This window comes from Fusarium phalaenopsidis, assembly GCF_050370095.1.
Source record: "Fusarium phalaenopsidis strain FUZ10S chromosome Unknown contig_32280, whole genome shotgun sequence".
Classification (NCBI taxonomy): Eukaryota; Fungi; Ascomycota; class Sordariomycetes; order Hypocreales; family Nectriaceae; genus Fusarium; species Fusarium phalaenopsidis.
The window spans coordinates 69,062-81,890 of NW_028145416.1; the positions used below are offsets into that span (position 1 = coordinate 69,062).

Below are 12,829 nucleotides of genomic sequence, written 5' to 3' on the forward strand. Positions count from 1 at the left end.
GACATTAGAAGCGATCTCCTTTCAGCCCATTTCACGAATACAATATTTTTTATCAACTAGCGTACGTTCCTTTTGCCCTGTTTCGAAGTTGTCCCTCGATGTCATCCGTGCTGCACTGCCTCCTCCCTCCACTGTGAACGTTATCTTCAGCCATGGCCTGGCTCTTCAGGCATTTTTTTATCGGTCAAGTTTTACCGGATTCAATATCAGCCCCGATGCAACCTCTGACGCACGTTGTCTTTTTCAGAAGCAGTCTGATCGATGTTACCCGACTTATAGAGGCTCCTCCTGCTTTTCGGCAAGGGGAGGGATAAGCCGGCTGTCCGGGCCGGCCCGTGCTTGGTCAGATTGCATACTTGAGGGGACCTATAGACCGGGCCGGTCCCCCGTGTTTGGTTTCAGTCGCGCTTGGAAGACTAAGCACGGGGGGTGCGTTGACTAAGGAAAGGCCGGTTGATTAGGGAAAAGAAGAAGGATGCTTCTATTTCTATAGAGATTCTTAGTAATTATATAACGTACTTGATAAGCATGTGTCTCAGATAAGCATGTGTCTCAAGTATACTGTGCACTAAAAGTACAGATTTCTAAGCTTAATAAAAATAGCTTTAAGATAGCTACAAACTTAAAAAAAGCTGTTTTAGGTATTTAACTATTATATTAACTATATATAATTTTAATAGACTTTTAGAAAAGCTTCTTTATAGAGAAATAGCTTATTACACAGTGTAAATAGACTTTTTAAATACTAGCTTACTAAGATTTTTCTAAAAATATATAAAAATTATTATAAGTAGCTTATTATATAAAATAACTAAAGTTTTAATTCTAGCTATTTTAGGCTTAGCTTGGTTTTATAAGAGCTTTTTTAAAATTGCGATTTAAGGTGTAAATGTTAATGGGACATATGCTTGTCTAGGACATAAGCTTATCATGCACGTTATATATTAATTATAAATAAATTCTAAAAAATGTGATACAGTCTATATAACCTAAAAATAAAATAATATATAAAAAGATAGAAAAATAATAATTAGTAAGGTTCTTAATTAGAGGTATCTTTTTTCCCTAATCAAAGGCCCTTTTCCTTACCTAAGCGCCCCCCGTGCTTAGTCTTCCGAGTACAACGGGGTTGCGGAAGACCGGGTCACGGGAATAGGCCGGACTATAGGCCCCCTCAAGTAGCCTGAACCTTAATTTAGTTGCTTCTAATCTACAAGTTGAGTCTGAGCGTGCGTTCCCAGCCACCGGTGGAAACTGTCGAGGGCAGGAGTTGCTTGAGTGATGACGGCGTTGATGGTGTTGCAAGCGCCGTCCTGCTCCAGGCCGGCACCTTCCTCGGCTCGTTTCCAATGGCCGGTGCCATGTACGCTGGGCTGCTATAGCTCTCTATCACACATAGGAAGCATCTGCCGATTTGACATCAATGCAACATTGCATGGTGATGTTTCGTCTTACAGTCAAGTCACTGCTTGGCCCCGCAAGTTCTTTGCCTAGACTCTAGATGACGAATACGTACGCCACAAAATAACGATCAAATCTGTACAGTCAGCGGAGTTTTCGTGAGAGCCTATCTATCCGTGTCAAGGATCAAGTAGACGCGTCACCTGAGACCCATATACACGACAACAAGCAAACCATGCATTCTTCTGCGCTTAAAAAATCGCCATTTCCCATTGGTGTCATTCGCTCATCGTGTGGAGATGTTGCCGAATCGCCGTTGCCAAGCTCGGCTCGTCCCGCCCCGCCTTCACGCGAGGATGCAGGCCCTAGCGAACCTTATAGCTGATGTAACACCTTGAAGTAACCAGTGGGGCACTGCCAAAGTTGAGATCGAGTCATGACGTCGGGGTCATCTACGGCCCTACACGATTCATCACTGAACAACAGCCAAGTTTGGCCTCCATGGGGAGATCCTAGTCTGTATCCTCGTGGTCACCTAAAAACTGGCTACTACAGACCTACATGCATGAACTTGAACGAATTGAGCACACCACTATTGTCACTGATGGTGCAGTGCAGCACGACACAAGGGTGTGATCAATCCTGAATCTGTCGCTTGGATGCGAGACTTTTGATATCTCTACGGCGCTGTGATGACCGATGGAGGCTAATCTGGAAAAGAATCGCCAGCTCTCAGCGTCATGGATCAGAAAAAGCATGGAGGGCTGTGCAGATGGCGTTACCCCATGCTGTAGGGTAACCGCTTGGAATACCAGTCCATCCGGACAACCCGCGCACTATCACACAAGAGCGGCCCAACTTGCCATTCATCTGGGGGGAAGTCTGTCATCATGTGCGAATGAAAAATCGAAATAGATTTCACGCGGCTAGCTACTCCCTGCTCGGCGCACGCTTTCTGACACACAGTCTAGCCCTTGGATCTGGGACCATGTCGCTATCAATCGTGATGTTCCGCGGCCTGCCTGTCCCTTCCGGAAGCTTGAAGTCATAGAGCAGGAGAAGATTAGCCAAGACCAACTTCATCTCGTTCGAGGCGTAGAAACGACCAGGGCACGCGTATTTCCCATACCCAAACGCCATGTTGCTGGGGTCAGTCATGGAAAAGAGGTATTTCTGGGCAGACTCGGAACCTTCCCGGACCTTGGAGTACCTGAAGGCGTCAAACTCTGTAGGAGGTGCTGAGCCGGGGACGTGGGCAACGTCTTGTAGCATGGCGTGTGAAGGGACAGCGACTCGAGTTCCAGCGGGGAGATATGTGCCATCTGAGAGCCTCAGAGGTTGGTGGAAGATGCGGTTGAAGGTTACTGCGGACATGTTGGTCATTGGCCGTCGTCGAAAAGAGATCAAGGGCAGACTCACAAAGAAACACCGGGCTGAAGCGCTGCGATTCCTTGAGCAGGCTGTCAAGCTTGTGGAGCCGATTCAATGTCGTCTTCTGCCACCCGCCATCACCGAGAACCCCTGTTATTTCTTCTCTCAGGGGCTCGAAATACTCTGGCCTGTCACACAAGTCGTACATGGCATGGCTCATCGTAATCGCTGTCGTGTGTATGGATGCCAAGCTCAGAATCAGCATCCGCTGCGCGAGGTTCTCCGGCTTCTTTTCCTCGCCCGTCGCAGCACTCATCATCCACTGCAGGATGTCTTGGTTTGCGTCGGCCTGGAATTCCTGCTGCGCTTCGCGGAAGTGCACCATGCTACCTATGATGCGACGCGCGGATGATACGTTGCGTAGCAGAGCCCTGTATGAAGGTAGTAGGGGAGCAATAAAGGGCCGGAGGAAATGAGGAAAGATGCGAAGGGCGAAACCTGTGATAAATAGGTTCTGACTATATTCAGCCGTGGTGTTGAGCCATTCTTCGTTATGGCAGTCGTCCGGCCCGAGGAAAACTCGTGCCGAGATTCGGGAGATGAGGCGAATAAAGATGGATGACATGTCAACCTTGGCCCATGTATCGTCTTGGTGCTGGTCAGTAGGTCCACTAGACTTATCAGATGATGCAATCATACCTTTCACTTTAGGCATTTCAGCAGCAAGGGCAAGGTCAAACTCCTCCTTCATGACCGCTGTCAATGAAGCCAGCCTTGGTGTCAACCTCTGCTGAATAACTCTGTTTTGCAGATCGCTCTGTAGAAACACCAGCCCACGGGTGTATTCCCCCGCAAAGTCGTGGATGAAGGGCTCGACTGATCGTGTATTGTCCTGTGACAGCTTTCGAACCTCGTCGACGTAGTTTGGGGGGGATGATGATGATGTCGGTCCCGATCTTGCGGACCTGGAAGAGGGACGTTTTGAACTCGACAGCTGGTCAGCTCTCATTCAACACGACAAGTCTGAACAGCTTCCAGGTTACCTTCTGATAGCCTTCGCTGATGATAGAGCCGCCTGCCCAAACGAAGCGCAACCGGACAAACCATGTTGGCTCAAAAAGGCTTCGGTAGCCGACATAGGGAACCTTGACGCCGAAAAGGTAAGATGTCAAAAGAGTTATGGCATAGAAACAGGAAAGTCCAGCAATTATCATGGAGATTGCCGGATGAGACTTGATTAGACCCAGCTTATCTGGATACCGCTGGCTCCATGTTGAGAAGGACATGGCGATGATGTTCTCGATTGGGTTCATGTTTGAATCAATGGTCTCAGTTCAGGTCTTAACAAGTAGGTAAGGTAGGGTACTGAAGTTATCGCGGGCAGTGCTTGGAGGTTTCAGGAATGCAGTCATCTGTTATTGCAATGGATGGTTCCAGTCTGAGCACTTGCTCACTTACTGATGCTTCAGTAACTTTATTGCTCATTCGCCTGTGGAGTAACAGATGTGCCCTACCTTACCTGCTTGTCAAGACCTGACATGGGCCACTCGGGACTTGACCAACTCAGAAGCCGATGCGAACTGCCGTGATGTGACACATTTATCATGAGATAGGTGGCAAGGAGCTCCGGCACCCGGCGCCCTCCACCCTGTGTTTGACAAGGGCTTGCAAGTGCGCGGATACAGCAGGGATATCGATATCCTTGTCAGTCTTGGTGTCTAGGTGCAAGCCAGAAGAAACAAGACTCCAGACTTGACACCGGGGATCAAGGTTACATTTACCGCTTTGTCGATGCGCTAGTGTTATGGCATGCTCGGTATTGTCGTTGTCGTAATGAGAACTACAGAAAGCCGGAATGTCCCCTGTTTTCTCCGTCAAATGTATCCCCATTCAAGATAATCTTAGACTGGATTCTATACTCCAAACTCCATTGCATTTCCCACCTCGAACATCGCATCAAACACTACCTAGTATGGCGAGCCTACTGAGCTTTGCTAGCCTTGATCTACTTGACATCCAGCCTCTTGGCCATCTGGATGTGCTCGCCAGGCCTACCTGTGTGGTTGCTCTCACCATCTTGGCAGTTGTCACTTCCATTTACTGCGCTCGATGGTTGAAGACATCACCGTTCCTCCTGGTCAACGGCAAAAGGCTTGGAGAGCTTACCAATGTCCGCGCGAAGAAGGAGTTCATGTTTGGGGCCCGACAGCTCATCGCCAAAGGACTAGCTCTATCCCCAGGCCGGCCTTTCCGCATAATGGCTGATGTTGGCGAGATCTTGATCCTACCGCCAAAGTATGCTCACGAGATTCGTAACCATGAGCAACTCAGCTTCACGAAGGCGGCTTTCAAGGTGAGTAGGCAAGGGCCATCATTCCTTGCAAGTTACTGACTAGCTTCAACAGTGGTTCTATGCTCATCTCCCGGGCTTCGAAGGGTTCAGAGAGGGAACAACAGAGAGTCACATCATGAAACTCGTTGCGCGACACCAGTTGACACACCAATTGACACTGGTAACAGAGCCCGTATCTGAGGAGTGTGGGTTGGTGTTGAAGGATATTTACACTGATGATCAAGGTACGTTCCGAACTGCCCAACTTGCTCGACGGTGAATGTCAATGGCTGATATGGACTGGGGCAGCATGGCACGACATCGTCGTCAAGGAAGCAAACCTGAAGCTCATGGCACGCATCACCTCGCGCGTGTTCCTGGGAACCGAGATGTGCCGAAACCCGCAGTGGCTCAGGATCACTACCACGTATGCAGTCATCGCCTTCAGAGCAGTGGAAGAACTGCGGCTTTGGCCGGCTTGGCTTCGACCTGTGGTTCAGTGGGTTATGCCACACTGCACTGCTGCTCGTGCGCTGGTCCGAGAAGCCAAGGATCTGATCAATCCACTGCTGGAAGAGAGACGCAAGAAGAAGGCCGAGGCAGCAAGCAGGGGCGAAAAGATTGTTTACAATGATGCAATCGAATGGCTGGAGCAGACGGCGCTGGAGAAAAAGGTATACTATGACCCAGCCTGTGCGCAACTCTCGCTTTCTGTGGCTGCACTTCACAGCACGACCGACTTCTTCACCCAGGTGATGTTGGATATCTCCAACAATCCTGAACTCATCGAGCCATTGCGAGAAGAGATCATCTCGGTGCTCAGCGAACACGGCTGGTCGAAGCAGTCGCTCTATAAGCTCAAGCTCATGGACAGCGTGCTCAAAGAGAGCCAGCGTTTGAAACCCATCTCCATTGGTATGCTGACCCCTCCTCCTCTATGCTGCATCTCATGAGCCCTTGCAGGCTGACACAGTCCATTAACAGCTAGCATGCGTCGCTTCACCACAGCAGACGTGAATCTGTTAGACGGCACGGTTCTCCCCAAGAATAGGCTGACGCTCGTATCTGCCCATATGCATTGGGACGCCGAGTCGTACCAGGACCCGGAGCGGTTTGATGGATACCGCTTTTACAAGATGCGCCAGGAACCAGGCAAGGAGAACAAGGCCCAGCTAGTCAGCGTCAGCCCTGACCACATGGGCTTCGGATATGGACTTCACGCGTGCCCTGGCAGATTCTTTGCTTCTGAAGAGATCAAGCTTGCATTGTGCCATATTCTTCTCAAGTACGACATCAGGCCGGTCGAAGGCTCAAACATGGAGCCGAGGAAATTTGGGCTGAACATGAATGCCAGTCCAACTGCACAGCTAGCGGTCCGGAGGAGGAAGGAAGAGATGGCAGTTTGATGGCATACCCGGCAGCAGGCTGGGGAATTCCGTAGTTGGTATCGCATAATGCCATTCTGCCGTGCAGCAATACGGTCTTAGTTTGCTTGGCGCCTGTCGAAAGATATCTTGCACCCTTGCTGTTGGCTATCGTGTTTCGCAGATTCCAATTGATACGGGGAAACATGACCACCAGATTGACGAGATAGATACCAACCAGTAATGCTTAAGAAACCATGCAGCAAGTCGAGGTGACCGACAGAGCACCCTCATGAAGCGCATACTGGCTGGCCTCGTGTGGGTACTTTTCTACGGGCTGAAGGTGTTGTGTTGGTAACAGTTGTGTGATTGATTCTTTTGGGTATCACCATCCACTTCACCATAATTGGCTCCTTGCATGGTGGGAAATCTGCCCGGATGAAGCAGTCAAGGTTTCATCCCGGGTACGCGACGAAACGTGAGACGGTAGTTGCATGGGACAGCATGTAAACTTAGTGCATAGTACGTAGCTTGGCTATCAACGACGGAGAGAGTGCAAGCCAGTTATCTGCAGCTCAGCCACCCTTGCCTAGAACTCGATCTAGACCTAAGTTAACCCACGCTCCCGTTAGGCATCTTTGCAGGACTCCATTTGGTGCTGACAGGGGCCTTGCCATGGCGCTCGTGTTCTCCGCGATGATGTCGCTCGTGATCTAAGCGACGTATCGTATCAGATACATCACCAGCTCAACAGCGTATCTCGGCGTTCGGAAGTGGCGAAAATGCCGAGCATGGTGGACCCTACTATCACTACCACCTCATATGCAGAAGCCGTGACGGCTCCATATTTGAATGCTACGCTGAGTCGGCGCCGAAGCTGAAAGCTTATTTCTACCTGGCTCGGTTTTGCAAAATGACATGTCACGCTCGTCCAAGCTCAATGTCGGTTGAGAAGCATGATCTGATGCAGCTGAGCGGGCTGTCCGAACTTACCCGGAAGATGCGCCCCGTCATCAGCTAGAACCAATGCTGAGACGCTCATGTCCTACAACACGAACCACGAACGAGAATAATGCTTTCCACAAGGATGTCACAGCTCTGGATATCTCTGCCACATGACGGAACGTCCTGACGCCGCACTCATGCGCTGTCCGTATATTTCATGTTGCCCTGCGGACTCTGAAATACCACAGTATCTATTACTACGTACGTGCGTAACAGACTAGCGCTCCAGCTTCAGCAGGTCCACCAGCCTCCACAGTGCACCGTTGCCCCTATTCATGCACTTTTCCAGCCTTCTAATCTCCGTCAAGATCTGCTCATGGAGGTCACCAAGGAGTGCCTTGGTCCAGCCAAGACTATCGCTAATCCTCATTTGATCTAGCATCAAGATCTTCTGCTCTACTGTGAGCCTCCTTGGGACCGCCTCGCTGATAGCATATTGGTTAGGAGGCCATTGTCGTCGCTCTGCAGTGAATGGAGCAGTGGGAGTGAATATTTCCCTTCGTCGAGGTCCTCACAGAAGCCCTTCTGGTCGGCATACTGCACGCGCCACGATCAGCAGCTGATGCTTGACAGTTCTTGACAAACCTCGAGGGATCAAAAGGTTTGTAAGTTTGCTCACATTTCGATCGACCAGATTCATATAGTCGTCTCGGATCTGAAAGTACTGTCCAAGGAGCGAGACCATCTTGTTGATGTTCTCTAATGCACCCTCGGCCAGGTTTACGCTTGAAGGTGTTACCAGAAGGTAGCATGCAAGCCTGAACAAGGCTCCAGTCTCTAGAATGACCATCGGTTATTAAAAGGCTCGAGAGGGGGGCCCTGAGAAACCTACTGTCGTTAACCATCAAGAGATATTCCTGGATGGTAGGGGCAGTGTTGTTAAAGGTCCACGACAGATCCATCGCCTGGCCCTCAAATATGGTCAAGATCATGCCTGCGACGTGTTATCACCCACCTGTGGATCAAGAAGCCAAATTACTGCACCTGTAACCTCGCCCAATGAGGTGGGATCGATAAAGGCCTGGACGGTCGAAAATGCCTTGACGATAACATATGTCGCTGAATTGATAGCCTGAGCAGGACCGAAGACGGTATGTGTTGAAGGTTTGCCGCGCCGCAACGGTGAATTGTCCTGGAAGTCATCGATTCTGACCTTTGAGCTTACACATCGAGAGGGCGAGGAGAGTGATGCTTACATGAGAGATGAATCATGCAGCATATTGATCACTGCCTTGATTGCTGCGGTCTTGTCGTCGGGCACTTGGAACCAAACATTCAACGCGTCAATGAATACCTCCCGTATGCCTTTGGAAGGAAGAGTCAATATATACTCGTACGGGGACTCTGCAATCTGAGCGGCGTGTTTGGGTCAACGTTTGTTTCACTCCCTTGAGAGCGAGGATGCTTGCCTTGGTACGTTTAGCAGTCCATTCACATTGAAGCTGCGAATTCACGATGGATGGTAACCAGTGCTCAAGAACAGACTCTGCAGTCGCGTTGCTCGATCCTGACAGGGTTGTATGGAGTTGTTCGCTGCTCGAAGTCGAGCCGCAATGAGACCATGAGGATGGTGGCTGTACTTTTGAGGGCATAGGGTCGTCCTTGGCTTGAGCCTCAAGGCTTGAGCCATGGTCGAGTTGCAACATTGTGGAGACGAGGCAATTGTGAGAATACTGTTGTTCGGAGGACATGATGCACAAGTTAAACGACAAAGATGAAGTGGTTGTACTCTGATCGAGGTAGATGAAGAGAAGAAGTGAGAAGGAGGCAACAGGGTCCGGGAGCAACGGGTGTATGTGTTAATTGGCGTGGATAAAACGGCCACGGAATGAGCGTCTCCGACTTAATGAATCAAGGACACGGAATGGCCAAGCCCTGCATGGCCAAGCCCTGCATGGCCAAGCCCTGTTGTCGCAACGTAGAATGTCTGGCCCTTTGGTAGGCACATGGGAAGCAAAAAACCCGCTTACCACCCAAGCTAGAGTAAACTCCAGTTTCTTCGTTGCCATTGACTGGGGCTAATTCATGTAAAACGTGGAGACCAATGCATATGCAAAGCTCAAACTCAAAATTGATTAGAAATCAACCCACGGGATGTGTTTTGAAGTTGTCATCGTCCTTCCCGCGGCACAGGCAACAGGGGGAGGGGCGTGGTATCTGGAGTCACAGTCACCCTCTCTGCCGAGCGAAGTATCACCTTGCATGTCATGTATACACCATACCATGTGATAGCAGTGCCTCTCGGCAAATTTTTCGGTAGTCTACAACGGGCTTCAGAGTACGCACCCCGAAACGGGGCCCTGGGTTCGTCAAACCAAGGGGTTTCTTATGAGGTAGCAACATTTGAAGAGGAGGTTCTCAACTCCTCCTGTTACAGCAAACAAAGACTCATCGTTGAATCATTCTGACTTCTCTACGTTTATCCCGTGCTCGTATTGTATCCTCCTCAAGGTTCCTTGCGCAAGATGCTGTATGTCTATAAGCTGAGGGTCCTTAGTAGTATTGCTAACGTTTATCTTGCAACAAACTCCAGTTCCTCAATGATAAACGCTGCAGCAACAAGCAAATCCGACGGTAGCACCCTGGCCTCAATGGCAAAGTCTTTGATCGCCCGAGCCTACGCAAGCTACCATGACTACTATGGTCTCTGTACAACTAGCTGCCAAGTCTATGACACTGCTTGGGTAGCCATGATTCCGAAAACGACGGGGAATGTCAAACAGTGGCTGTTTCCAGAATCCTTTTATTACCTGCTGAAATCCCAATCCGATGATGGAGGCTGGGGCATACATCCAGCAACGCAAACCGCAGGCATTCTGGACACGGCTGCGGCCCTGCTTGCTCTCTTGGCCCATGCCAAAGAACCTCTGCAGATTCTCGACATTTCGCCAGACGAGATCAGCCAGCGTATTGAGCGGGGATTTGCCTCCCTTGACAAGCAGTTGGGTCGATGGGATGATGTTGAAAAGACCAATCATATTGGCGTTGAACTGATCGTACCTGCTCTGCTGGTTTATTTTCAGAAGCAAGGCAGGGAACTCTCCTTCGACTTCCCTTGCAGAGATTCCCTGGAATCTATGCACAGGGTCAAGATGTCGCAGTTTCAGTTGGATACGCTGTACGGCAAGAGGCCATCCTCGGCTCTCCACTCACTCGAGGCTTTCTTGGGAGAAGTCGACTTTGATCGGGTGTCCCATCATCTCTACCATGGGTCCATGATGGCTTCGCCCTCTTCGACTGCTGCTTATCTGATAGGGGCTTCCAAATGGGATGACGAGGCCGAATCGTATCTGCGGCATATCCTCCAGACTGGTGCTGGTCACGGTGACGGTGGAATCCCAGGAACCCACCCAACAACCTTTTTTGAATGCAGCTGGGTAAGTGAGTTCGTTCAACTTGTATCAACCTTGACTGATCATACTGGACGTAGCCTCTGGCTACCCTCCTTCAAGCTGGCTTTCTGGTAGAGGACATCGAGTGTGATGGGATGCATGGTCTGGCTGATATCCTCGCCGCTGCTTTGCAGGATGGTAAAGGGATCATCGGATTTGGTAAGTATCAATTCGAAAGTGTCTCTTCAACTCACGTTACTAACACCCTCAGCGCCTCGAACTGCCGACGTAGATGACACCGCCAAAGCACTCCTGGCGTTGAATCTGTTGAGACGACCAGTCAGCCCGGATGCAATGATAAAGGTCTTCGAAGGACGGGACCATTTCACCACGTTTGGAGCAGAACGGGATCCGAGCTTGACTTCAAATCTCCACGTTCTGCTTTGCCTTCTTCATCAACAAAACATCTCCCAATACCATTCGCAAATCTTGAAAACCACCCTGTTCATCTGCAGATGGTGGTGGGATAGCGACTCTCGCATCAAGGATAAATGGGTGAGCCTCACAACCTCTTGAAACAATCATGTATCTCTTCTAACCCCAGCAGCATCTGAGCCACTTGTATCCGACCATGCTGTTGGTTGAAGCATTCCCCCCCCCCCCCCAGCTCGTTGACGGTGGCGCCCTTTCCAGGCGTCAAGGACGGGAACTGGCGCTGCAGGTAGCCCCTCTTTGTTTTCAACCCGTCTGCGGGTTCTTGGCTGGAACGGAGCGTGGTTGCTGGGGGGGTTGGCTGGCGCGACCAGGCTTTCCCTCCTTGGTTTGCGCCTCGGCGCGCGTCGTGTGCTTCTTCAACGATATCCGGGCCAAGTTGCAATCTTGCATTGACCGGGGCGCGAGTTGGCTCAGGGCGTGCGGTCACCAGTCAGAAGACCTCACATGGACTTCCAAGACAGCCTACGAGGTAGCCTTTGTGGCTGAAGCCTACAGGGTGGCTGCTCTCAAGGCCGCTGTTCCACACAGCTTGCCCGGAGTCATCGGCCACTGTATCAACAATGCACAAGCGTTGGCTGATCTGGACCGCTACATGCGGCTGGTTCATAAAACGGCTTTGTTCTCATTGATTGACGATTGGGAAGTTCGATCATCAATGATCGAGTCGTCCTTATTCGCTCCTCTTCTACAAGCTCGACGAGTCGATATTTTCCCAAGGGACGATGTGAAGCTCGCACAAGACAAATACCTCAGCATCATCCCCTTCACTTGGGTCGGGTGCAACAACCGCAGACGGACCTTTGCATCCACTTCCTGGCTCTACGACATGATGATGCTTTCTTTACTGGGCTACCAGACCGATGAGTTCATGGAGGCCGTGTCTGGGCCCGCTTACGCGGGAAGCGGTGCGCTACTGCATAGGGACATTGACAGCATCATTGACAGCGTCACGAGAGGTTCAGCCAGTACCGCAAGTAAACCCAAGGGCGAACTGGCTTACGTCAACGGCCAGGAAAAAGATAATGGCCATTCCAGCAGTTCATCGGCATTCCAGAGTATCAGGACCCCCTCACCCGATTCACCAGCTACGTGGTAAATCATAAGGTGGTGCTTAGATCCAGCCGCTGGGACCGTGAGGAACCTACTAGAAGAGGAGTTTCGAGCGTTTATGCGTTCGCATGCAACTCAGCTCGACGACAACGTCCGCTTCTCCAAACAGAAGGACGGCGGCACTTTTACTTCACCTACAGCGATACTTCCGAATGGGCACGCACCATCCGGAGGCAACCATGTGGCATGCGCACTCGCTGGCCTTCTCCAAACTGCCTGGTATCTGCCTCTGTTGGACAGGTGAAGAGCTATACCCCCCAGTGACGCAGAAATACCTCGCCGCTGCAGTGTCGCGCCATGACGACCATGTGTCGCATGTACAACGATTACGGTTCCATGGCGCGTCGATTCTGCTGAGAAGAAACATCAACTCTATGCATTTTCCAGAGTTCTCGCTGTGCGATCAAACGTTGGGTGAC

General features: G+C 50.6%; 3 protein-coding genes across 3 annotated transcripts; 2 read left to right on the top strand and 1 right to left on the bottom strand.

Moving 5' to 3' along the window:
• Positions 1-2,331: 2,331 nt before the first annotated feature.
• Positions 2,332-4,058, bottom strand: LRP88_01751 (cytochrome P450; the record flags this gene model as incomplete). The annotated part of the gene is made up of 4 exons (XM_083238427.1): positions 2,332-2,765; positions 2,821-3,420; positions 3,472-3,737; positions 3,787-4,058. The coding sequence occupies 4 exons, from the start codon at positions 4,056-4,058 to the stop codon at positions 2,332-2,334; spliced, it is 1,572 nt and encodes a 523-aa protein (XP_083105813.1).
• Positions 4,059-4,744: 686 nt separating this feature from the next.
• LRP88_01752 (cytochrome P450) lies at positions 4,745-6,510 on the top strand (the record flags this gene model as incomplete). Its single annotated transcript, XM_083238428.1, has 4 exons — positions 4,745-5,125; positions 5,178-5,349; positions 5,414-6,019; positions 6,089-6,510. The coding sequence occupies 4 exons, from the start codon at positions 4,745-4,747 to the stop codon at positions 6,508-6,510; spliced, it is 1,581 nt and encodes a 526-aa protein (XP_083105814.1).
• A 3,503-nt stretch (positions 6,511-10,013) lies between these two features.
• Positions 10,014-12,396, top strand: LRP88_01753 (uncharacterized protein; the record flags this gene model as incomplete). Its single annotated transcript, XM_083238429.1, has 4 exons — positions 10,014-10,850; positions 10,904-11,024; positions 11,077-11,360; positions 11,413-12,396. The coding sequence occupies 4 exons, from the start codon at positions 10,014-10,016 to the stop codon at positions 12,394-12,396; spliced, it is 2,226 nt and encodes a 741-aa protein (XP_083105815.1).
• Positions 12,397-12,829: the final 433 nt, after the last annotated feature.